Source organism: Ochotona princeps, chromosome 8, assembly GCF_030435755.1.
Source record: "Ochotona princeps isolate mOchPri1 chromosome 8, mOchPri1.hap1, whole genome shotgun sequence".
Classification (NCBI taxonomy): Eukaryota; Metazoa; Chordata; class Mammalia; order Lagomorpha; family Ochotonidae; genus Ochotona; species Ochotona princeps.
Window position 1 is genome coordinate 42768734 of NC_080839.1, and position 23266 is coordinate 42791999.

Here is a 23266-nt window from a genome sequence, read left to right on the forward strand (position 1 = left end):
GAACAAGCACACAAAAGATTTGTGTAACTCTGCCTTTCAAATAAATAAATCCTTAAATAAATAAAATCATCCATAATAAAATAGAATACAAACAAACTTTATTTTACTAATAAACAATAAGAAATTAGTCACTTGAGTATATCAAACGGAGGAAAGAGAGGCAGTGCTGTGGCATAGCAAGTGGCACCAACATCCCATATGAGCTTCAGTTCAAGTCCCAGCTGCTAAACGTCTGATCCAGCTCTCTGCTAATGACCTGGGAAAGCAGCAGAAGATGCCCAAGTCCTTGGATCCCTGAATCCACATGAGAGAGCCTGAAGAAGCTTCTGACTCCAAGCTTCAGACCAGCCCAGCTCCGACCATTGCAGCCATTTGAGGAATAAATCAGCAGATGAAAGATTTCATTCTCTCTGTGTCTTTCTCGCCTTCTATAACTCTATCTTACAAAAAGATAAATAAATCTTTCAAACAAAACTCCAATGTAATATATAGAGTTGAACTTTCACAAACCAGTCACTGGGCTAATGATTTTTCTCTAACTGTATGATATATTTAATCTTTTTCTTTATGAAACTAAAAAATATGCAAAAACAGTTTTTATGACACCAAAATATTGATACCACCCTTAATCTAACACTTTTCTCCAAAAAGCTAGAAAATTTTTTAAAAGTCAGAAATATGAGAAGTTAAAAAAAGATATAAAATATCTAAAAATATTCATCCACTTAAAAAACTGGTATCAGAGGAGAAAAGATTTTGTGCATCTGTCAGTGACTTCCTCTTTGTGTGTCATAGAAAGAGTTGAACATGCTTTACAAATTCATTACATCTTAAGACCATTTCCAATATATGTTACAATAAATCAAGAAATCCATTTATTCAAGGTTACTTATGAAGAATTAATCACAGACAACCTTAACTCCTTTTTCAAAAATTACATTACTTTACTGTAGTTGCATTCCAATACATAATGATGTGATTCAAAGACTGAAAGCATTTAAGAACATACAATTACAATTCACAGACTTAGGCATAAAAAAATGTAACATGTAAAATTCCCACAAATATTTCAGGAAAATAACTCAGAATATAAGCACACTGTAATCTCCTTTGGAATTACCTTCTGTTTAAACAGCATTACACAGCATGCAGTGTTGCTCCATAACACTTATACATAACTGATACAGCCTCAAAAATCAGAAAACGTGACACTAAAAAAACTATAGGCACTTAACTTCAACAACAACTTGTGGATTTCTCCTAATACCTTCTAAAAGCAATTTTAAGGATAACAAAAACAAAAAAGTAAGTCAACTACAGAACATTTACAGTCTTTTTTAAGAGGGGAGAGCAGTTTGGCCAAAATTCAGTCATCAACATTCAACCTTATTTCCCATGTAAAGTTTATGAGAATATATTTTATATTAAATGGGACACTGAGGCAATGTGCCAAAAATTAAAGTACAACCTTAAAGTTTTAATTTCACACTCCGAATTTCAAAAAGGCAATTAATTCCTCAACTCATGAAAACATGATGAATTAACTACATGGGGGAAAAAAGGGACATTAAGTCATTTCATTCTTTCTTAGTATCACATAGTGAAAATAGATGTACTTATAAATCCAGCCCAGAGATAAGGTCATTATTCATTTAAAATAGTATAGAACATTTAGCTTAAAGTCAGCTGCTTATAAAATGATACTTGCAAGACTGACCTATATAAAGAAATAAGTGTCATCAGAAGAGATGGTAAACTATACATATAAAATAGATCATAACATTAAAACTTCAGACTGCTCTATGAGAACATCAATAAAAATAATCTTTCTTGGGGAAAAACTATTTTTGCATTACAAATCCAAAGAACATATTTACATATAAATTCAACAAGAAATACATTTAAGCCTTTCATTGCCACATAATTAGATACTTTTGATGATAATAAAAATGATATACTTTTTGAATATGTGTGCATCAACACCGAAAAGCTAATTTTTATTTTTTCCTTTATTGGTAACTTTTGATGCATGCTTGGGTTTCGGCTCCCAGAGAGCGTTTTTTACAAATCTTGAAGCTGCACCCCTGTCCAGTTTTCCAGCCTTTTTCTTGTCTGCTATTTCCTTGACTCTATTCATGTATACTCTGATTCTTTCCTTAAAGATAAAAAAAACAAAAATCAAAAAAAAAAAAACCGAGTTTATTGGGCTGTTCATCACTACTAGGTTTTATTATGCTATACCTCAGTTAAATTCAATAAATATGTATTTATTGCCTGTTAACTACATAGTGCTAGTAAATGCAAGTGAACAGGATAAATCGGCCCATGTCCTCCCTAGTGGAATTCACAATCCTGGGGCAGAAGGAAACAGAGGTATTTCAAAGAAAAAGAACCACTCTAAGATATAACTAGAGAGATAAACACTGACTTGTTTATATATAATTACACATAATTAGCATCAACCTGCATACTGTCTTTATCTGAAGTTTATAATCTAAAAACCTGAACTCCCAAATACTTGCAACATCCAAACTAAATTATCTTGAAATTCTTCCAAATAGGAAATAACTGAAGAGGCATTTATTTTTATATAACATCTACAATTAAAATAGGCAGAATGAAAATATAAGATCCTTTATTCAGTTTCATAATTTTGATTGATAAATGCATGAAATTTTGTAATAAATATATACAGTTTTAATCAAACCTTACAAGGTGAGAAACATAATACATTGCCATATCACTCTGAATCTTCTGTGACTATTAATCAGCATAAATGGCTGTCCTGTATTTCATTTAGAGAAATAAAGGCGATAAGAGCCATAAAACAAAAGCCTGAAATGACTGATCACTGCTAAAACGCATGCTTCATTAAAATGATCAAAATAGATGCAAAAACATATACAGAACTCAAAATCATTTCCCTGTACTCCTCAGAGAACAAAAGACTGTATGATAGTGAGTGGCAGTAGCACACATCCCAGCCTCTCAGGGCCTTTGCCTACCCACTCCTCCACCCACAATTACCTTTCCTGGGGCACCTATACAGTCAAGCTCTCTCTCCTGTCTAGCCTGTCTTCTCCAGGAGGCCCAGACTTCACCATTTAAAATCACAATCCTGCCCAGACACTCCAGTCCCCTCAATGTTACACCTAATTTCTAATATATTACATATTCCTACATATTATTTCTTAATTTGATGATGTGTATGGTTTGTCTTCCATCATTACACATAGCCTGGCATCCTGGCGTCTACCATATTCTTCAGCTTTATTCACTGAAGAATCAGCTCACTTGGAAATAATGCCTGGCTCCCAGCGGGCATTCAAATATTTATTGAGTGAACAAATTGACTATGTTCAATGCCTTTCCCCATTTATCAAATAGGTTTCCTATTACACACTAACTCTGTGATCAATTAGTAATGTCTGTCACAAGGTCAGAAAAGGAGAATCAGTTTATGGATGCTTTTTATTTGCTAGTCTTAGTAGTGAATATTAATGTACTCCAACAGAAAGTGGGTTCTGAGAAAGACAAATGTTCTTTTCCTCTTACAAAGACAGTTCTGAACACTCTAACGTTGTGTTAAAGAAAAAAAAAAAAGAGGAATTTTATAAATGTAAAATTCACAGTAGAAAACTGGAAACAAATGACATAACCCATATTTCTTAAGTCAGTATTGCTGTCAAACCAAGTAAGTATCAAAATTGTTTCATATTTCTGCTTTATATATTTTTCACAATTACAATATTTAGAAGTAAATTTATTTTTCCCTCAAGAACTTTAGAGGAAGAAAACGTCCTAGTCTACATGTTTTAAAAAACGAAGATAAGAGTTGGTTTACTTTTTTTTTAAAACAACCAAGCACTCTACTAAGCTGTAAATAACACATACATCAACTACCATAAGACTTGAGAAGAAAAATATGATGTCAAGTATGTTCATATACACACTTCCACTGTATTTCACAAAGGAAAAATGTTAATATTCTTATATTTGTAAAACCAAGTCAAGAAAATAACAATGCCCTTGATTTCTAATTTTTTCCTTAAAAGTGAAAGATTTAATTTTGGAAGTCAGCAAAAATTCTAAGATAGCAGACCTTATATACTATACTTATATATCCAAATGGGATACAAAGACAAACCTAGATGATTTATTACAGGTTGTAAATATGTCACTAATGCAGAATTACTGGACAGTACACATACAACTGGTGCCAAAAAAGCTTTTAGCTTTGTTGCTGAACTGGATTCTTTACTGCTGAGAAAATGAATTAATGGAGGATTTGAAAAGGTGGGGGAGAAACTTTCCCGTCTTTGCTAGTAAATCAACTAAAATATAGTTTTAAGAATTGTGTTAGAGTTTTAAAAAAATGTAGTAGTGCTAGAGATGAACAGGATTTCAAGGATTTATAGGAAAAATAATATGGAAGGTATAAATAATTACTAGAATCTTAACATTTTCCCATCCAGAGATTTGTATAATAAATGGAAACCAACTCTCTGACAAAACGAAGAAAAACCAAGACAAGCTCTGGTCTGATATGATAAAATCAACTCTAATTTGATTCTGCTTAATGAGTGTAATAAAGGTAGTATCACACAGACTTGAAGGAATACAATAGAAAAGATGTGCAAAATAAAGATAAATTAACAGAAAACTCACCAATTCCTGTTTTATGGGATGTTCCTTAGGATTAACTCCTTGAGTAGCCAAATAAACTACAAAAGAAGATATCATGGAATAAATGGTATAAATTTCAATAACAGCATTCCAATTAAAAAAGCCCAAGTTCTAGAAATGAAAATCATTCAAATGAATAATTAAATCTTAAATTATTCAGCCTCTAACATTAAATTTATTTGTAGCTCATGGGCATCTAGAATTCTGATTTAAGAGAAATAAATATCTGACTACTAAAATTACTAGAACATATAATCAATCGTATGTATATTGTTAGCCCTAAAATTAAATCATCTTTGACACAATAAATAATTTCCATTCTAATTAACTCCAAAGCAATATACATACCCCAAAACATTGAATTTAACGTGTATGCAGAAACTAAATCCACTTTTGCTTGTTCAAGTGGGTCCAACTATTAAAAAAAGAGAGAAAATATACACATACTTTGAACATCGTCAAATAAAATTTAAACTTTCACCAAACACAATGCATCAAAGAAACGTTTTTCACTTTCTATAATCCAATAATCAAATGATATGGAAATAATTCGCATAAAAAATAAATTTTATTAACTGGTGATTTTTGACTGCAAATTTTCACTTCAGGGTATCATCCTTAGTTAGACAACGAATGTACACAATACAAGAAAAATTCTTTTGAATTATTTTAATTTCAGGAGTTACAATCTAGGCTTTGTATGTCAAAAGTAATTTATCAATACAAACATCATACATGATGAATTTATGTATAAGAAGCAGGCTAAAATGCTCCAGCAATACCAAAGACAGAAGAAACATAATGAGATTTGTTTTAGACTGTCAAAGTCAATTTACTGTTTTGATCCTATAGGGTTTCCAGAAACCCTGATAACATCATTATGATACTTAAAAGGTCAAAGATACAGTCTGTCAAAAAGAATGCTCTATGGGCTCCATTTTCCCAAAAACTCAGTCGAAATAAAAACATAATTAGGAGCTAGCTCTTCAGACTGGAGCTTTGTATTTTTTCCCCATAAAATACATACTTACAAAAAGTAAAAGTGAAAAAGCAGCAGATAACATTGATCTATATCCTCCTCCATATGACTCGTAAAAAACTTTTTAAAAAAATTAAATTCATGTATAAGAATTACATTTTTAAAATACCTTCTGTAACAATTCATTTCTAGAAACAGACATCATGGTTTTCAACATCTCATCCACAGCACCAATGGAGTTCTCAAATGTTGACAAATACTCATGAATTTCCATGGGATAATCTTCATTAATTTCTTCACCTGCCATTATGACCAGCTGCAAAAAAAAAAATTAAATGCTTAGAACCTTACTAATAATTGAAAGGTCAAACCATATACTTCAAAAGCTCTAAAAGAATTAGAACTTGAAGATAACTGTTTAATTAAAATCTCCTTAGAATATCCAATTTCTCATGTTTTAGAAAATTAATTTATTTTTATTGGAAAATCAGATATATAGAGAGGAGCAGAGACAGACAGAAAGATCGTCCATCCATTGATTCAACTCCACAAGTGGCCGCAACGGCTGGAGCCAAGTCCATCCGAAGCCAGGGGCCAGGAGCGTCTTCCATGTCTCCCACACAAGTGCAGGGTCCCAAGGCTTTGGACCGTCCTCCACTGCTTTCCTGGGGCACAAGTAGGGAGCTGGATGGGAAGTAGGGCCACCAGGATTAGAAACAGCGCCCATATACAACCTGGTGTGTTCAAGGCAAGGCCTTTAGTCACTAGGCTGCCGCACCAGGCCCCCAACTTCTCATCTTAAACTACCTAGAGGAACAGGAGGAACACACCCACCTCTACTAACATTATACATACCAAAATCTCAACATTTTTAAACCACTACAGACATGATTACCGAATATGAGATATCAATGATAAAAATCCTACATTTTAAAAACTTCCAGTTGAGGTTAAAGATCAAGCAAAGCAATGGAAATCTGACACAGAAACAATAATGCTTTGTAAAGATTTAAGCAAAGCATTTCTTTTTAAAGCTGATACAGTTTAGCCCTTCTACATTTAGGTGTTGATTTAAGAATATGTTCTAGTAAGCTAAAAAAAAAAAAAAAAAAAACCAGAAACTTTAGACCTAAAATATCTTGACTGTTTATCACTAAAATCATTTTTATATCCTCATATATATTTATATTCCCTAAGCATCTTTAAAATATTAATAAGAAATTCAAATAGTCCATATATCACATAAAGTCTGCAAGCAGAAAAGAGGAAACTTGGGGAAAATAAACTATATAGTTTTCACTTAGGCTGGGGCATATCCTGACAGCCCATTCTTTTAAAAGTCACATATGCATCACAATAATTAATATTTACATGAGAAAAAGCAAAACCCACACAATACATTAAAACAGCAGTGAGAGCAATTTCAGAACTATTCGAAGATATATATAATATTTTTTAATATAGAAATACCTCCTTCATTATAGAGTTAAAAGGAACACCAAGAAGGTATGTGACAGCAGATACCACAGAGACCAGAATCAGACACTTGGGCTTTCTGCCTTGCTTGATCACTGGCTGGCCCTTAGATCACCAAAGCTCTCTGGGACGTAAATGCCTCATCTGTTAAAAATAAAGCAGTTGGTCTAATGATTTGTAAAGTCACTTCCATATCTAACGTTAGGTCTGTCAAATTTTAAAAGTATTATTTGAATATTTAGTCACAATATAGCAACATTTCTTCCTCATGAGTATACTCCACTGAAACATCTGGCTTTATTTACCAGAAAAAAAAAAACCTGTTGTCTATCCCCACTTGAGCTGCAAGGGAACTGTTTAACTACTACAGAACTAGCAACCAAAGGACTATAACACAAACTACATCAGAAAGAATTGAGACTACCTAGGTTTTTCTTCAAAATGTTTTTATTTCTATTATACAATTCCACAGACCCAAGGGTTTCCCCCTCCACCCCCGTACTCCCCGCTTTCCCTACTGATTTCCCTGTGTTATTGCAATAATGTAATACGTCAACAGAGACTATTTATTTCAAAAGCTTAACTGAAACTATTAATTTATTTTCATCCCTTCAGAAGTCCCACCAAAATATACATATACAAACATAAAATAAAATATGATGGAAAACAAGAATGGCACATACCATCAGCAGACCTCAACACTGACATTCTAGAATTTAAACAGCAGTTTCAAAGTGATAGAAAGCAGTCAGGGAACCTTACAAGCAAAAGAAAATGGGAATCTAGGAATAATCCCAGGTCTATCAGAACTGAAAACACTGAAAAACGTGATGTAGGAAGTTAATCCTACACTAAATTGCTCGTGCTGCAGGTTCATAAGGGTGCTAGTTCATGTCCAGGCTGCTCCACTTCCAATTCAGCTCTCTGCTTGCAGCCTGGGAAAGCAGTAGAGGACGGCCCAAAGCCTTGAGACCCTGCACCCGCTTCCCTCCCCCCAACCTCCCTGCCTCCACCTGCAGAAGTCCAATCTCCAGACCTGCAAAAGTAGGGCTCAAGCATCTGCTTCCCATCTATGGTACAGAGATATCCTGCAAACACAAGTAAGACTCCATGTTTGTCCACTTTATATAGACTTTTAAACCAATGAATATGAAAATGTGGAGGAAGGAATGATGATCCAGGAATTAAAAAATAAGCTGCCAAAACTAAAAAGGAATACATAAATGATAATGAGCATTAACCACAGGGGAAAATAGGTATAAAGTAATCAAAGACATGCTCTCCTAAAAAGCCTCCCAGCCTGGATTTTAAAGTTAGTTTCTTTAAAATATTTAAAAATGCAGAAAAAAAAGAAAACATAAAATCACATACACAAAGATAAACTCCAGGTAAATTAAAACTATGTATGTATAATATACATATTTATTTATTAAAAAAAAATTTGTAGATCATCCAAATAAGACTCAAATGCTCTGAAATAGCTGACAGAGTTAGCCCACCTAAAAAATGAAAAACAAAGGCTGCATGATAAAAGGATCCTATAGGCAAAGTTACGCAGTGGGTTAAGTGACTGCTGAGGACACTCACGCCCCATTACTGGGCTGCACGGGATCAAGGTTCTTATCTGCTTCTACCCCAGACTCCTGCCAATGCACGTGGGAGATAGCAAAGGACAGCTCAAGTACTGGATTGCTGCTGCCCATGAGAAAGACCTGGAGGGAGTTCATAGCTCCTAGCTTCCAGTCCTGCTGGTGTGGGCATTTGGGAAATCGATGGAAGATATCCCAACCCCCCATTTTCATTACTCTGCTTTTCGAATAATTTTTTAAAAGGCAAGAAATAGCCAACAGCAAATATTTTCCAAAATGTAACAAAGGTGTAGATAGATTGCATATGTAAAGTAATCCTAGAAAGCAAAAGCAAAATAGTGAAGTTATGAGACTGGAAATAATTTTCTATATTACGAATGTTCAGTGTTAGCAGGTGAACATAAACAGGTACAAATTCCTAAATGCTAGAACCTGTGACCCATAAAATCCTTTTAAGATTTTAATCTACAGAAATCATTGATATGAGTAAAATGTATTAAAGTAGGCTCCTCAAGCTTCTCCAAATTTACCCCATTTCTCTTGTATCAAGTTTTCCTTCTGCTAGGCTACTAACCACAAGCTTAAAATTTCTCAGTCCAAGTAAAGCACCATTTTCTCTCTCCCTTTGTCTCTCATTCCCTCCTTGCACAGTTTCTCAATCTACCAGGTGCCCTACTTTTCACCCCATCTTGCTGGTATTCAAAGTCATTCACCCTGGCATACTGTTAAACTCATTTGGTATTACTGACTCCTTTTCCTCAGTTTTTAAGACAGCACACTTTCCTGGTTTCCCTTCTACCTCCCTGGCAGCTTTCTCGGTCCCTTTGATGCATCCTTCTCACATCCTCAGCCCCTTCACCATAAAGTGTCCACCACTTGTCCCTGAACTCTTATTTGCTATCTAATTTACTCCCAATGTGATCTCAGGACTTTAAAATTCATTAATAGATGGATGACTCCCAGCTTTATTTCTGCAGCCCTGACCTCTCCACTGAACTCCAAATTTACATTTCAACTGTTTCTTCCTTTGAGTTGGATGTCTAATAAATTCTCAAATGTCACCTGCCCAAAACCAAATTGGTTTTTTTTTTCACTTTTTTTTTTATTTTGAAAGACATGTTTATTTATTTATTTTTTTTACAATCTTGACATAATGAGGGTAAAAAGGTTCAAGCACTACAGGAAGATGGGCAAAACAATCAGTTCCGTATTGTTTCCTTAATATACCTGATGTAAAAGGGGATTTTAAAGGAGAAGCTCCACCCAGTCTCCCACCCACCACAGGTCCCAGATGTGGGGCATGCTCCAAGGGTCTCACTTAAGTGGTTTTGATAGTTCAACAGTTATGAATTGCTGCCAATCTCACCACTCCAAGCACAATGAGGTCGTTGGAGAATCCACTGACTGACATAGTCCATCATAGACTCTCCGTTTGCCCAGTATTTTCATTGCCAGCATATACCTGAGGTGGTTGACTGACTTGTTCTGTGTTCTGTCTTTTGATGGTTAGGGTTCTGAGTCCAAGAAGCTCGATTGGGGGGATCCCCAAAGAAACTTTGTCTGAGGTGTTCCCAGACCAGATTCTTGTATGCACTAGCAAGCACAGGACTCGGAATAGTCCATTACCCCAATCAGCTGGTGGTTGCATTTGCTGGGCTGGTTCTGTTTCCATCCCTGTCTTCCACTGGAACCAATGGGTATTGGCAGTCCTGCCTGGTTCTGCCCAGCACATACTCGGCCCTCACATAAACCAGTGGGAGCTGCAGCCTAGTCAGAGCGACCCACAATAACCCCCACCAGGCGTGCCCCCTACCCTGCCAAAACCAAATTGTTAACCTTGTCTATTACAGCCATCCTCATCTCTTTTCACGGTACCTACATTTTCTCAATTATTCAGACCCAAAACTTCAAAATGATCCTTGACTATTCTCTCATACTTCATCTTCAAAACATACCCAGAAGCGAACCACCACTTCTCCTGACACCAGTACAATCCAAACTGCCACCAGGTTTTGCTTGACCTGCTGCTGCAACAGCCTCCTGTCCTCCCTGAAAAAAAAAAAAATCCTTCTTGCTTCTGGTGGGCAGTGGGTTATCAACCCTAATTAAAAACTTCCAAAGGTTTGCCACTTAAATGAAACAGACAAAATCCTTACAGGTGTCTTAAAATACACACACACACTGTCTCTCAGGGCCTCCCATCCCTCACTGCACTCCAGTCACACAGCTCCACCAATCCTTCCTCTCCTTATCTGACATCTGCCTACCTCGGGGAAACAGTACTACTCCCCTACCTAGAATGCTCTTCTTCCCATCTCCTCCCTACCAAAAGCTTCAGAGCTTATTATCTCACCTTCACCAGATCTCTGCTGAAACGTCACCCACTCGTGAACTGTTCCTGACTACCTCATATTCCCTTGCTGCCTATGTCCTTACCCATCTTACAACCCTGAATATTTTTTAAAACTCGTTTACTGTTTGTGTACCCTCAAAGGAAAATAATTACACAAGAGGAGAAATTTTTGTGTTTCATTCACAATCACAGCCTGGCAATCAATAATAATTGTTGAATTCAAATATGCTATATCAATACCAGAAATAACAAAAATGCTTGTAAAAGAAATAGTTACATGGGTTACAGCATCCATCCTTGTGAATACTACATTTCTACTTAAAATAAGTATGTAAATCTGTAAAGACAGACAAATGAGAAGTAAAAAATAATGAAATATTGTATGATAATGTCTCTAACATATAGCACTTGCTGAGAAACAAAAATCTGCCCATGTATACATGTGAGCAAAGATCTGGAAGGAAACAAAAAATAGACAGTTTCTCCAAGAAGAGGTGGGGATTATGGAATGGGATCAAAGTAGAGTCAATGTCTTTAATTCTTCATGTTTTAGTGTTCAAATTTCATTTCAAAAAGCACATATTAAATCTGCATTTAAGACTAAACCATCATTTCCCAGCTGTAGGCTACCTAGGCAAGTGTTACACTGCAGGACAGGCCAGGCGAGGCTGTAGCACATACCAGCATACAACAAATCCAGGGCTGGGCAGGCCTGCGGGGGTGAATGGGGTTTGTCCCAACTAGGCCATAGCACCTGCGCATTTAATGAAAACCAGACCTGGGCTGGGCTGGGCTGGGCTGGGCTGGGCCAGGCCACCAGTCAGTTGATGTGAGATGGAGCTGGGGCAGAACTGACCAGGCAGCTCCTCTAGGCCAGCAGGAGACACAAAGTGCCTCATCAGAGGATGAAAAGCAGATCAGGTTGGACCCTCTGCAGCAAGTGTCTTTCTCTGTGGATACACTGAGGTGGACTTGGTCAGCCAACAGAAAGATTTTTTTTTTATCCCTGGTGCAATACAGCCAACATCTCAGAATTATCAAAACCACTCAAGTAACACTCTTGGAACACTCTTCCCCACATCAGGGTCTCTAAAATGTCACCAAACAACTGTTTCCCATCCCTGGGTGCTGAGGTAATTTGACAGCAAGGAGCACCCACTTCTCCTCCCCAACCATGTGCACACAGGGGAAAAAAAGCAAAAATAAAAAAGAACTGAAACATTTGCTCCAGCCACTTTCCTCCATACTTTGACACTCCTCACCCTAATCAGAGGCCCAAATGGCATGCATTCCTCTCTCAACTATGCAAAAAATATTTAAAGTAAAATAAAATTTTGAAATAAATCATTAAACTTAAATAAAAGCATTTTTCATAAAGTATTTTGGTTTTAACAAATATTCCAAATTTTTTTAAACTACAAAAAGGTTTTTATTAAAGTATGGATTTTCTTTTTTCACCTAATTTCCCTATGAGAACATATCTCTGCTCTCTAGAACATGACAGGGATTTTTCCTGCAATTATTCCCAGTCCCTAAACCCCAACAAACAAGCAGTTATTTATTGCTAAAACGAGCTAGGGAGAACTCTGAGAGCAAGGCAGTAAGTCAGAATAATTGCCCTCATTAAATCTGAGCTGAACCACTGGCCTTTCTAACTAGAAAATAGAGGCAAGTTAAATTCACAGATAAAGAAGAGAAACAAGGAAAGAACTCTCATCCCTATTCCTCCTGTCCATTCCAGGAACTATAAATTCTCCTCACCCTGCCACCTACCCCTTCTAAAGGCAGCCACAGAAGAGCAATGAGAAACCTGCTCTCCTGCCTGCGCTGTAAGTTCTGGTAAGATGATGGGTAGGAACACAGACCCCATTATCCCAGAAGGATGTTACTGCCACTTCTTCATCCCTGTTCTAACTCGCTATGGCAGTCAAGAAGCGACAGGAGAAAAACAAGGATACAAGGCATCACAAATAGAACTAAGATCATCAACCATCTCTTGGCCTTAAAGCTCTACTTCAGAGCCAGCTAGATCAACCAGAAACCTAAGTCACCCTTAACTCCTTCCTTAGGCCCCAAGTCCAATCAGTCCTAGCAACCTGGCTTCACTGATCTCATTACATCACACATTTTCATACATTGTTCACTGACTATATTTTCAACAGCCATTGAGCAGCTTCCCTACCATGAATTTTTCTTCTTCTCCAGCTTGAACTATTATAAAATACATTTTTTCTACAAAAATTGTTTGGTCATGACACTCTCCTGATTAAATTCTGCAATAGTTCCTCACTCCCCTTGGCATAGATGTGTGGTCCTTACTTGTCTATCCTCATCTGCTCCTCTTCCAACCTTAAAAACTGCCACCTGTAACCATCCCTCTGGTTCCTTATGTCTGCAATGCCCTTCCAACTCCACATTTCCAACCTGTTTATCTCTGGAGGTAAAATCAAGCACCACTTCAGCCAATGAAGATTTTATTGCATGCCTTTCTCCCATTCTATGTGAATAAATACACTACAAGCTGCCATTATCACATGAACACCGATGTCTATCTAGTTATGTGACCACCCCTTTGACTACAAGCACTTTCAGAGGGCTGTATTTTATTCACACTGTATCCCCAGCAGCTGACAGAGTGTCCCAATTGGCCTGGGACAGTCCCAGCTTTATGACTTTTGTTTCAGCTTATCAGGAGGTCAGCACCTCCTTTCTCTCTCAATGTCCCACCTTGAACAAAAAAAAAATTGACCTTCATCACCACTCTCCACTCCATTTTGTTGGCATACAGAAGTCAGGAAGTGGTTTCTTATGCCAGGGTCCAGGGAGAAGCAAACTCTAAAGATCTATGTGGAGACTCAAGCAAAACCAAAGAATAAAGAGTACAGGCCATTAAGGACATGATGAGACTCGGCTACAAGATGCTGCTGGTCACACAGAGGATTTCATTGTTTTCCAAAAGAAGTTTCACCTCTATTTCTAAAACTTTTTAACTGAATCAGGCATAGGTTTCAGAAATAAGCCAATGGCATGAAGGAAAAGCAAAGAAAGAAAGAGGAAGCAAAGGAGAAAGAGATTAAAAAGATTGAGTAGATGCAATCACTTAATATGAAATGCAGAACATGTTAAGAACTCAATTCAAATCAAGTACAAGGAGATATTTTTCAAATAAAGAAATCTGAACATGCACTAAGTATAAGTATATAAGGCAGCACTGGGAACTGTTGATAATGCTGCCATCAGGGGCCCGGCGGCATGGCCTAGTGGCTAAAGTCCTCGCCTTGCATGTGCCGGGATCCCATATGGGCACTGGTTCTAATCCCAGCAGCTCCACTTCCCATCTAGCTCCTTGCTTGTGGCCTGGGAAAGCAGTTGAGGACGGCCCAATGCTTTGGGACCCTGCACCCAAGTGGCAGACCTGGAGGAAGTTCCTGGTTCCTGGCTTTGGATCGGCATAGCACTGGCCGTTGAGCTCACTTGGGGAGTGAATCATCGGATGGAAGATCTTCATCTCTATCTCTCCTCCTCTTGGTATGTATCACTTTGCAATAAAAATAAAATAAATCTTTAAAAAATAAATAAATAAAAGATAATGCTGCCATCGGTGAAAATGGCATTATCATCACAAACACCACCCAACCATGTAAGGATGCATACTGAAATATGCAGAGGCAAAACTACAAAACATCTTGAATTTATTTTTTTAATTTATCATTTATACATGAAACTTTGAAAGCAAAGAGTCTATCTATATTATTTCTATAGTGAAATTAGTTAACTCACAAATTAGCTTTTGGAACATAAGTCACAAGTTGGAGGATAAAGAGGACAGTCTAGAATATTCAAGCAGCCTTATTACATTTCATTTCAAATCCAATTATAACTGGGGAAGGACAAACGTTACTGAGTGACACTATATTTGTAATAATTGTTGGATAAAACATAAGTCACAGTCTATATCCTCAAATGAAGTTTTATTGCTAACAATACCAACAAATGCTAACATTACTGAGTGTATTTCAAGAATATCACAAATTTCCTTCTTAAAAAAAAATCTAATTTCCATTCCTTTGCCTGGCCCTTAAAAATGTATGACTATGAAAATAAATAAACAGACCAATTTTAAAAACAAATGAAAAGTAGGGAAACTTACCTGCAACACAGAGACAGATGGAAACCCTCCACAAATAAAATTAACAGCTAAAACAACAATAACAATATATGCACTCCAAAAGAAAAATGGACAAAGAACTGTTCAGGGAATCCATTTGGCCAACATGCATGAAGAAAGCTACCCATCTCACTCATAATTAAGAAAACAAAGATCACCAAAACGGGATATCATTTTTCATGTGCCAAAAGGCAAAAATTAAGATGATGGATATCACTTGATATATGCAAAGGTGAGCACAAACAGCTTATCACGGTAAGTTGGAGTATAAGTCAATGGAACAATTTCCTGAAGAGACAATCTGGCATTATTTTTCAAAATTAGATACACACAGACAAACACATACTCTAAAATGGCAATTTTACTCCTCAAAATGCATACTTTTACATAAAACAATGTTCAAGAACATATTTTAAAACAATGAAACTTTGGAGGCAGGAAACATGATAATATAGTAGGCTAAACCTACTGTGGCACTGGCACCCTACATGAGTGTTGATTTCTTTTTTTAAAAAAAAAAGATTTATTTATTTTTATTGCAAAGTCAGATATAAAGAGAAGAGGAGAGACAAAGAGGAGAATCTTCCATCTGATGACCCACCCCCCAAGTGACCACAATAGCAAATCCAAAGCCAGGAGCCAGGAGCCTCTTCTGGGTCTTCCACAGAGACACGAGTCTCCCAAGGCTTTGGGCCGTCCTCCCCTGCTTTCCCAGGCCACAAGCAGGGAGCTGGATGGGAAGTGGGGCCACCTGGATTAGAACCGGTGCCCATATAGGATCCCGGCGCATTCAAGGCAAGGACTTTAGCCGCCATGTCAGCACGCCAGGCCCATGAGTGTTGATTTCTGTCCCAGTTCCCTGTTTGAGCAGAGGATGGTTCAAGTCCTTGGGTCCCTGCACCCACACAAGAGACCTGGAAGAAGCCCAGCTTCAGCCATTATGGCCATTTGGGGTGTAAACCAGCAGATGGAAAATCTCTCTCTTTCTCTCTCGGTAAATCTGCCTTCCAAATAAGCAAGGAAAGAAAGAAGGAAGAAAGGATGAAGACGAGAGAGAGAGGGAGTCTGGAAAGGGAGGAAAAAATTAAAAAACAGATAACAACATTCATGCTTATTAATAAGAACTGGTTAAACCAACACTTTACATATATCCACACATGCATGAGTTTTATATATATTGTGTTAACAAAAGCTAAAAATAAAGCATAAATATAACTATTTGTTTCAAAGAAAAAAAGAGATACACTGAGTGTGAATGCATGCTTCTGATATGCATGTAAATACCTTAAAGTACAAATAAGCTGTTGTCTATGTAGATATTTGTGGGAAACCAGGAAACTGAGGAAGAACATTTATTGCTCTACTCTTCAAATTTTTATTTTTAAACAGTATATGTACATTACACATAAAGTTAGAAATAATGTCAATTCTCTCAAATTTTGAAACTTATCCCAAATATACCAGAAAAGATTTTGTCATTTCTCTCCTGCTTAGCTGCAATAATCAAGTTACATTCCTTAACTCTATTATATTCCAAAAATGCATGAATCTATTCCTTTCCTTACATTTAAATTTTCTGGACACCAGGAGGCCAGTTCTCCCTATTCCCCAGGTAAAACTCTCTTTAGTTTTATTTTGTCCAGAGGCAGAGAAGGAGACACAAAACTTATATTTCCACCTGCTGGTTCATTCCCTAAACACCCAGGAGCTGGGAGCTCAATCTAAGTCTCCCACGCACACAGCAAAGATGCAGACACGTGGGTCATCACCTGCAGTGGCACCCTAAGCGGCATCTTAACCTTATGTTCTCACTTCCTACATGGCCATACTTGCCAGTCAACTGCTTATTCTTCTCCTGCAACCAAATCCAAAGACTGAGAAACTTTTCTACCAATTTGAGGGCCACGAAAACTATAAGCTTAAAAATCAGCCTACTATAGATTTCTTCAATGTATAGATTTTTAGAGTTCTGCCTGCAGATGCCTTGTCAGGGATAAAACAAGTAATTTCACAGGCCTTGTATGGCCCACAAGCTGGACATTCCGCACTTCTGCTAGCAAATTCCTGGGTAATCATTCTATCTCCAGGCTAATGAACATTCCTAAAGAAACTCACAGCTCTCAGCCTTAGCACAGCTCTCTTGGAAACCTCTGTGTTGATAGCCAAGTGCAGGAAGCAACAATTGCTCAAGCTGAAGTGCAAAAGAAGATAAGGCAGTAGCTGAAGCAAATGGCTAGCCTAGTACCCATGGAGACCAAATGAGAAACACCAGACACCAGGGAACCAGCGCAAGTTGTTGGAACTACATACAAGCTACTGTCTAGAACTAGTATCATCAGATTCTTCCACCATCATCCCATCACCAATACCACATCTGGAAGTCATTTTGTTCATAACAAACCAGTCCTTGGTCCTCTGCCCTGGTCCTGTTAACACCAGTTCTGTCTTCGGTTGTGAACAAGAAAAATACATACAATCAATCATATCTTCTGCTATTTTAGCTGACTACCCGACCTCAACCCTGCCTACGCTGGGCTGGGCAGTGGCACCTATCAACATGAGCTGTAACTGGGGGCAGGCTGGGCCAAGCCAGGCTACAGCCCTTGCCGTAAATGCCAAGGTAATTTGGGCCATGCCAGACTGGGCCACAGCATTCAACAGCATACGTGAAACCAGGGGTCGGGGCAAGGGGTGGATGCGGCATGAGCCCAGTAGGGGGACTGCAAGCATGAGGCCTGTGATGGGGGCAGGCCAGGCCAGGCAGCACTACAACACCTGCTGGCCTGCAAGTGAGCTGGGTTAGGGAGAGAGCCAGGTTGGGCTAACTGACTGTACCCTCTGGGGCAGGCATGAGCCAGAGTAGGTACAGGTTGGTTGGGCTTTGCCACATACAGCATCAGGGGGCAAGTTCTGTCAGGTAAGACTGCAGAATCACTAGACAAGTGCAAGATCCAAGACTGGGAGTGGGCCTGTTAGGGAAATTGTGGACACCTCTCTGATGGGCTGCAACTCCCACTAGGGAGCATGAGAACCAGGGCTGGGGGCAAGCCTGGCTAGATATGCAATGGCACCTGTTGGAATGAGTGTGGGCTGGATAGTGGGGTCTGCTGGGTTGAGCTGTTTCAACCCCAATTGATATATATACAAGAGCTGAATGGGATGTGGGACAGACTGGATCAGTCTGTTGCATATACTGGTAAGGATAGGAACTAAAGCTGGGACCGGGCCTGGTGCAGTTTATTGGGGTCACACTGACTAGATTGATGTGAGGACCAAATGTGTGGTGGCCAGGGTTGGGCTGGGCCACCGCATCCATTGGTTTACATAAGAGACAGGTTTGCAGATAGAACTGACCCAGCAATTACAACGAATAGTGTGTGTGTAGGCTGACATGGATGATGGACTGAGCTAGATCCTGTCTCTACTGGCAATTCCACACAAGAGTCAGGACCTGGATCACCTCAGATGAGGTTTCTGTGAGGCTCCTCCCAACTGAACAGCTGGACTCAGAACTCCAACCATGCAGAGAATCGTAGGACCTGTGGTCTAACCATGCAGTGCATGTTGTATTAAAATTGGACATCCTAAGTGGCTCAGCTTGAGCAGTGAACAGCATGCCCAGATGCACATGGAGGATACGACAGGCCCCACTGGGGCCTGCAGAGGACATCTGGTATCATAGCAGAGGAAGGAAAACAAAATAAGTTGCTCAACTATCCCAGCCAAGCGGTGACAGCAAATATCTGGGCAAACGGAGACTCTGGAGAGGACGGTGTCAGCAGATACACCTTGGAAGGACTTCCTCATCCTTGGATTGGTGAGACCAAAAGCATTTCAGAACTACTGAAACCACTCAGTGGAACCCTCAGAGCAGGCCCCACATTGAAGACCCTGGGATAGCATCAGTGGCTGTTCCCCATACCCAGGTACTGGGGTGATGAGGAGGCTGTGTGCAGCTTCTCCCCTTTCCCCCAGATACAGGAAGAAAAGGGGGGAATATCTGGAAACAATTGCCTTAACGCTGGTCAACTATGTAAACACCATCAAAAATTTAAAAAATAAGACTAAAAGGCCAGTGGAATGGAATCCAGATTTCACGGAGAAGGAACATCCTCACAAATCCATCCATGGGTCCCCATCCTCTCAAGGTAAAATCCTCATTGTAATAACATACACGGTCCTTCAAAGTCCGGTCCTCTCACTCTTCCAGTCTCAATCCCCAACTTTCCCTCCCCTCTCCCCCAAACACTGTATTCACTTTTTCTTCCTGTCTTTATTCCACTTAACTGAAATTCCCATAATTTCTTAGCAATATTCAACTCACATAGTTAAATGTCTATCAAAAAGGGAATTGGTTACCAGATACAGAGAGGAAGATCTTCCATCCGATGATTCACTCCCCAAGTGGCCGTAACAGCTGGAGCTGAACCAATCCGAAGCCAGGAGCCAGGAGCTTTCTCTGGGTCTCCCATGCAGGTGTAGGGTCCCAAGGCTTTGGGCCATCCCCAATTGTTTTCCCAGGCCACAAGCAGGGAGCTGGATGGGAAGCAGAGCTACTGAGATTATGAACCAGCGTTCATATGGGATCCCAGCATGTGCAAGGTGAGGATTTTTAAAAAAAAAAAAAGATTTATTTATTTTTATTGGAAACGCAAATACACAGAGAGGAGGAGAGATAGAGAAGAAGATCTTCTGCCTGATAATTTACTCCCCAAGAGGCCGCAACTGGCCGGACCTGAGCCTATCCAAAGTCAGGAGCCAGAAGCTTTTTCCGGGTTTCCACGTGGGTGCAGGGTCCCAAGGCTTTGGGCCATCCTTGACTGCTTTCCCAGGCCACAAGCAGGGAACTGGATAGGAAGCAGGGCCACTGGGATTAGAACTAATGCCCATATGGGATCCCAGCACATGGAAAGTGAAGACTCTAACCGCTAGGCTACCATGCCGGCCCTCAAAAGAATTTCTTTAATTTTTTTTTAATTTAGTTTAGATTGTGTCACTGCTTTGCTCAAAACTTCCCACTGGTTATTTATTTACAGGACTATTCTTTCAAGGCAGGACTTGCGGTATCACACTATTTCCACATGGCTAACATCTGTTAACCACTAAAACCAATCAAAGTAAGCAGAATATTTTGGAGACTCCTCATACCAGTTTATTGAGGGATATTAGGGAGTCAACACATTGACCAACAGGAAAAAAACATACAATAATGTACATTTCTGAACTGTTTCCCAATTTATTCCAAATAGAGCCAGAGACCAAACTCAACACAGAAATGTTCTCATGAAACTACAGAGCCATTCGTAGATATTGCACCAAAGTCTGTTGTAATGACTCTTATAAACTGCACCACCTTTAAAAATAGCGAAATAAACATATAACTCTCAACAAATATTGTTGCTATGGGAAACATGTTAAGTGTTACCTGTAAATTCTCTAAGAAAATGTAAGCCTGTTCCTTTCCTACTAAAGGTACCAACCTTTGGAGCCAGCAATGTAGCACAACAGGGAAAGCTTAAAACTGCAATGCTAGCACCCCATTTGGGCTGCAGCTCAAGTCCCAGATGCTCCACTTCCTACCACACTCCCTGCTAATGGCACAAGACAGCAGCAGCAGCAACGGCCCAAACTTGGGCCCTGAAACTCAGCTGGAAGACTCAGAGAGTCAGGCTCCTGCTGGCTCCTGCTGGCCCAGTCCCAGCCACTGTGGCTACTAGCAGTAAACCAGTGAAAGGAATGGAAGAACTTTTTCTCTTTCTCACATGTGTGTGTGACACTTTAAAAAAAAAAATACGAAACTTAAAAAAGAGTCTATCCTGTAGTCCAGTAATATAAAAACATATATTAAAAGGAAGTGACTCAACATACTGATCAGTAATTACAGTCAATTTACTTCAATGCTTAATTTAAAGCATTTCAAAGTTACAGCTATGAAACAACAAAATTACCTATCAAATTCTTGAAATTTGTTTATTATAATTATCTCTAAACTATGACAACACTACACAGGGCTGTTGGGTCAATTAAATGAATCATATTGGAAAAACCTATTAAAACAGTGCCAGGGTCCCAGCACTGTGCGTAGCGGCTAAAGTCCTCATCTTGTATGTGCTGGGATCTGGCATGGGCGCCGGCTCGTGTACTGGCAGCCCGGATTCCCGTCCAGTTCCCTGCTTGTGGCCTGGGAGGCCAGTCAAGGATGGCACAAAGCCTTGACATCCTGCACCTGTGGGGATTCGGGGGAAGCTCCTGGCTCCTGCTTTCAGATTGGCTCAGCTCTGGCCGGTGCAGCCACTTGGTGTGCGAACCAGAAGATGAAGATCTTCCTCTCTGTATATATGACTTTCCAATAAAAATAAATAAATCTACAACAAACAAAAAAACACAGTGCCAGGCTTGGTTACTCAAATGTATTATCTAGTTCAAGAGACTCCTTTATTTAACAATGGAATCCCATCAGAATAAATCCATCATAAATTAGTATTGTAAACTCAAACTGAATCTATACACTTAACCTACTGCATATAGTTTGGCCTTGCTAATGTTAAATGTGCTGAGAAAACTTCCATTAGCTTGCAGTTTGGCACTGATAAAAGACATTGATACACGGTTTTTTGCTGGCCTGGGGAAAGATCAAAATTCAAAATCTAAAGAACAGTTTCTTTTGGGGGGATACTTGAAGGGTTAATTGTTTGGAATCAGTGGCTGACAGAACATGTATGAAGAGCCACTCAAAAAGTTAAAAACCAACAAAGGAAAAGCCATATCACCTCTAAATAGCAATACACACAACACACATAACTGAGGGCAGCTACGACACTTGTTCATGGAGAGAATTCTGTTTTATTTTGGGGGTAAAAAAAGAAGAAATCACAGTCACGCTTCGGCATAATTTTATCTTCCAACAAAGCAACAAGTCCTGGGAGGTTGGGCTCAGTAGCCTAAATCTCCACTTGGGATACCAACATCCCATCCATATCAGAATCCCAGGAACTTCCCTAGCTATCCAGCTTACTGCTAATGCATATTCATGAAGCAGCAGATTATGGCTCAAAAACTATGGTCCCTAACATCTACAAGGGAAAATCCAAATGGAGTGTCTGGCCCAGCGCTGGCTGTTGTAGCATTTTGGGAGTGAACCAACCAGTGGCCAGCAGACCGCTCTGTCTCCGTGTCTTTCAAATAAATAGTAAAAATACACTAGTTCACATTTTTAAGACAATGAATTCTATCAGTTCCGTCCATCACCACCACTCCTCCTCCAACACGCATTATCTGTTTCCAAGCAAAAAAATATATATATGGTAAGTTTTTACTCTAGTACCAGTCTAAATATTTTAACGAACAGATTTTGTAAACACCTCGGGACAGATAACAGCTTTATCAAACCAAAATTAAATTTCAGTCAACAAATAAGAAGGCATTCACGCTACTTTCCAACACAGGTTCGACTCACAAGAAACTTTAATGGCTTAACCATTGCAGATTTCAACTTAAGATCAGACGCGTTCATAATGCAGCAACGGGCGTGAATGATCAAAGGAGTCATACAAATAAGCTACCTATCGCCTACCTCTTCCACTTCGGCCTTTCTCCCCCAAACGCTGTTTGAAGGCAGTTGAAATTCTATCGTTAAATCGTATGTTCTCGATGTCTTTTCAGTCCGTGATTAGAAAGGGAATTAACAAGCAAGACTGGACCAAGACAGAAATGACCAGCAGACACGAGGGTCCTCCCACCACCCAAGCCCCCAACATCACAAGGAGGACCGCACTCCCAGACGGCCACACAACACTACCCTGTCCCGCCGCACGTTAAGAGGGAATCCCAACACGCGACAGGCTGACTTTGGATGGAACTCGAGAAAAACTCAAAACCAGTCGCGAACGGTACCTTGTGGCTTGTGACTCCTGTCTCCCGGAAAGCGGTCGCGCGGTGATGGCGTCACGACGTGCCAGTCCTGCCTAAGCAACGAGCGTCGCTGGCTAATGACCTCACGCGCTCGCCCCGCCCTC

General features: G+C 39.2%; 1 protein-coding gene across 1 annotated transcript; it reads right to left on the bottom strand.

Annotated features, from left to right (window-relative positions):
- Nucleotides 1–1252: 1252 nt before the first annotated feature.
- C1D (C1D nuclear receptor corepressor) lies at nucleotides 1253–23197 on the bottom strand. Its single transcript, XM_058667899.1, has 5 exons — nucleotides 23099–23197; nucleotides 5835–5981; nucleotides 5035–5101; nucleotides 4669–4724; nucleotides 1253–2155 (listed from the first exon to the last, which is right to left on the bottom strand). The coding sequence occupies exons 2-5, from the start codon at nucleotides 5970–5972 to the stop codon at nucleotides 1991–1993; spliced, it is 426 nt and encodes a 141-aa protein (XP_058523882.1). The 5' UTR covers nucleotides 5973–5981; nucleotides 23099–23197; the 3' UTR covers nucleotides 1253–1990.
- Between the last annotated feature and the right edge of the window lie 69 nt (nucleotides 23198–23266).

Excerpts from the sequence above, each read along its gene's own strand:
- C1D (XM_058667899.1), bottom strand. The coding sequence starts at position 5,972 with ATGGCAGGTGAAGAAATTAATGAAGATTATCCCATGGAAATTCATGAG. Across the intron at positions 4,725-5,034 it reads GTTAAATTCAATGTTTTGGG|TTTATTTGGCTACTCAAGGA; the intron begins GTATGTATATTG and ends CTTCTTTTGTAG. Across the intron at positions 2,156-4,668 it reads ATCCCATAAAACAGGAATTG|GAAAGAATCAGAGTATACAT; the intron begins GTGAGTTTTCTG and ends TTTATCTTTAAG.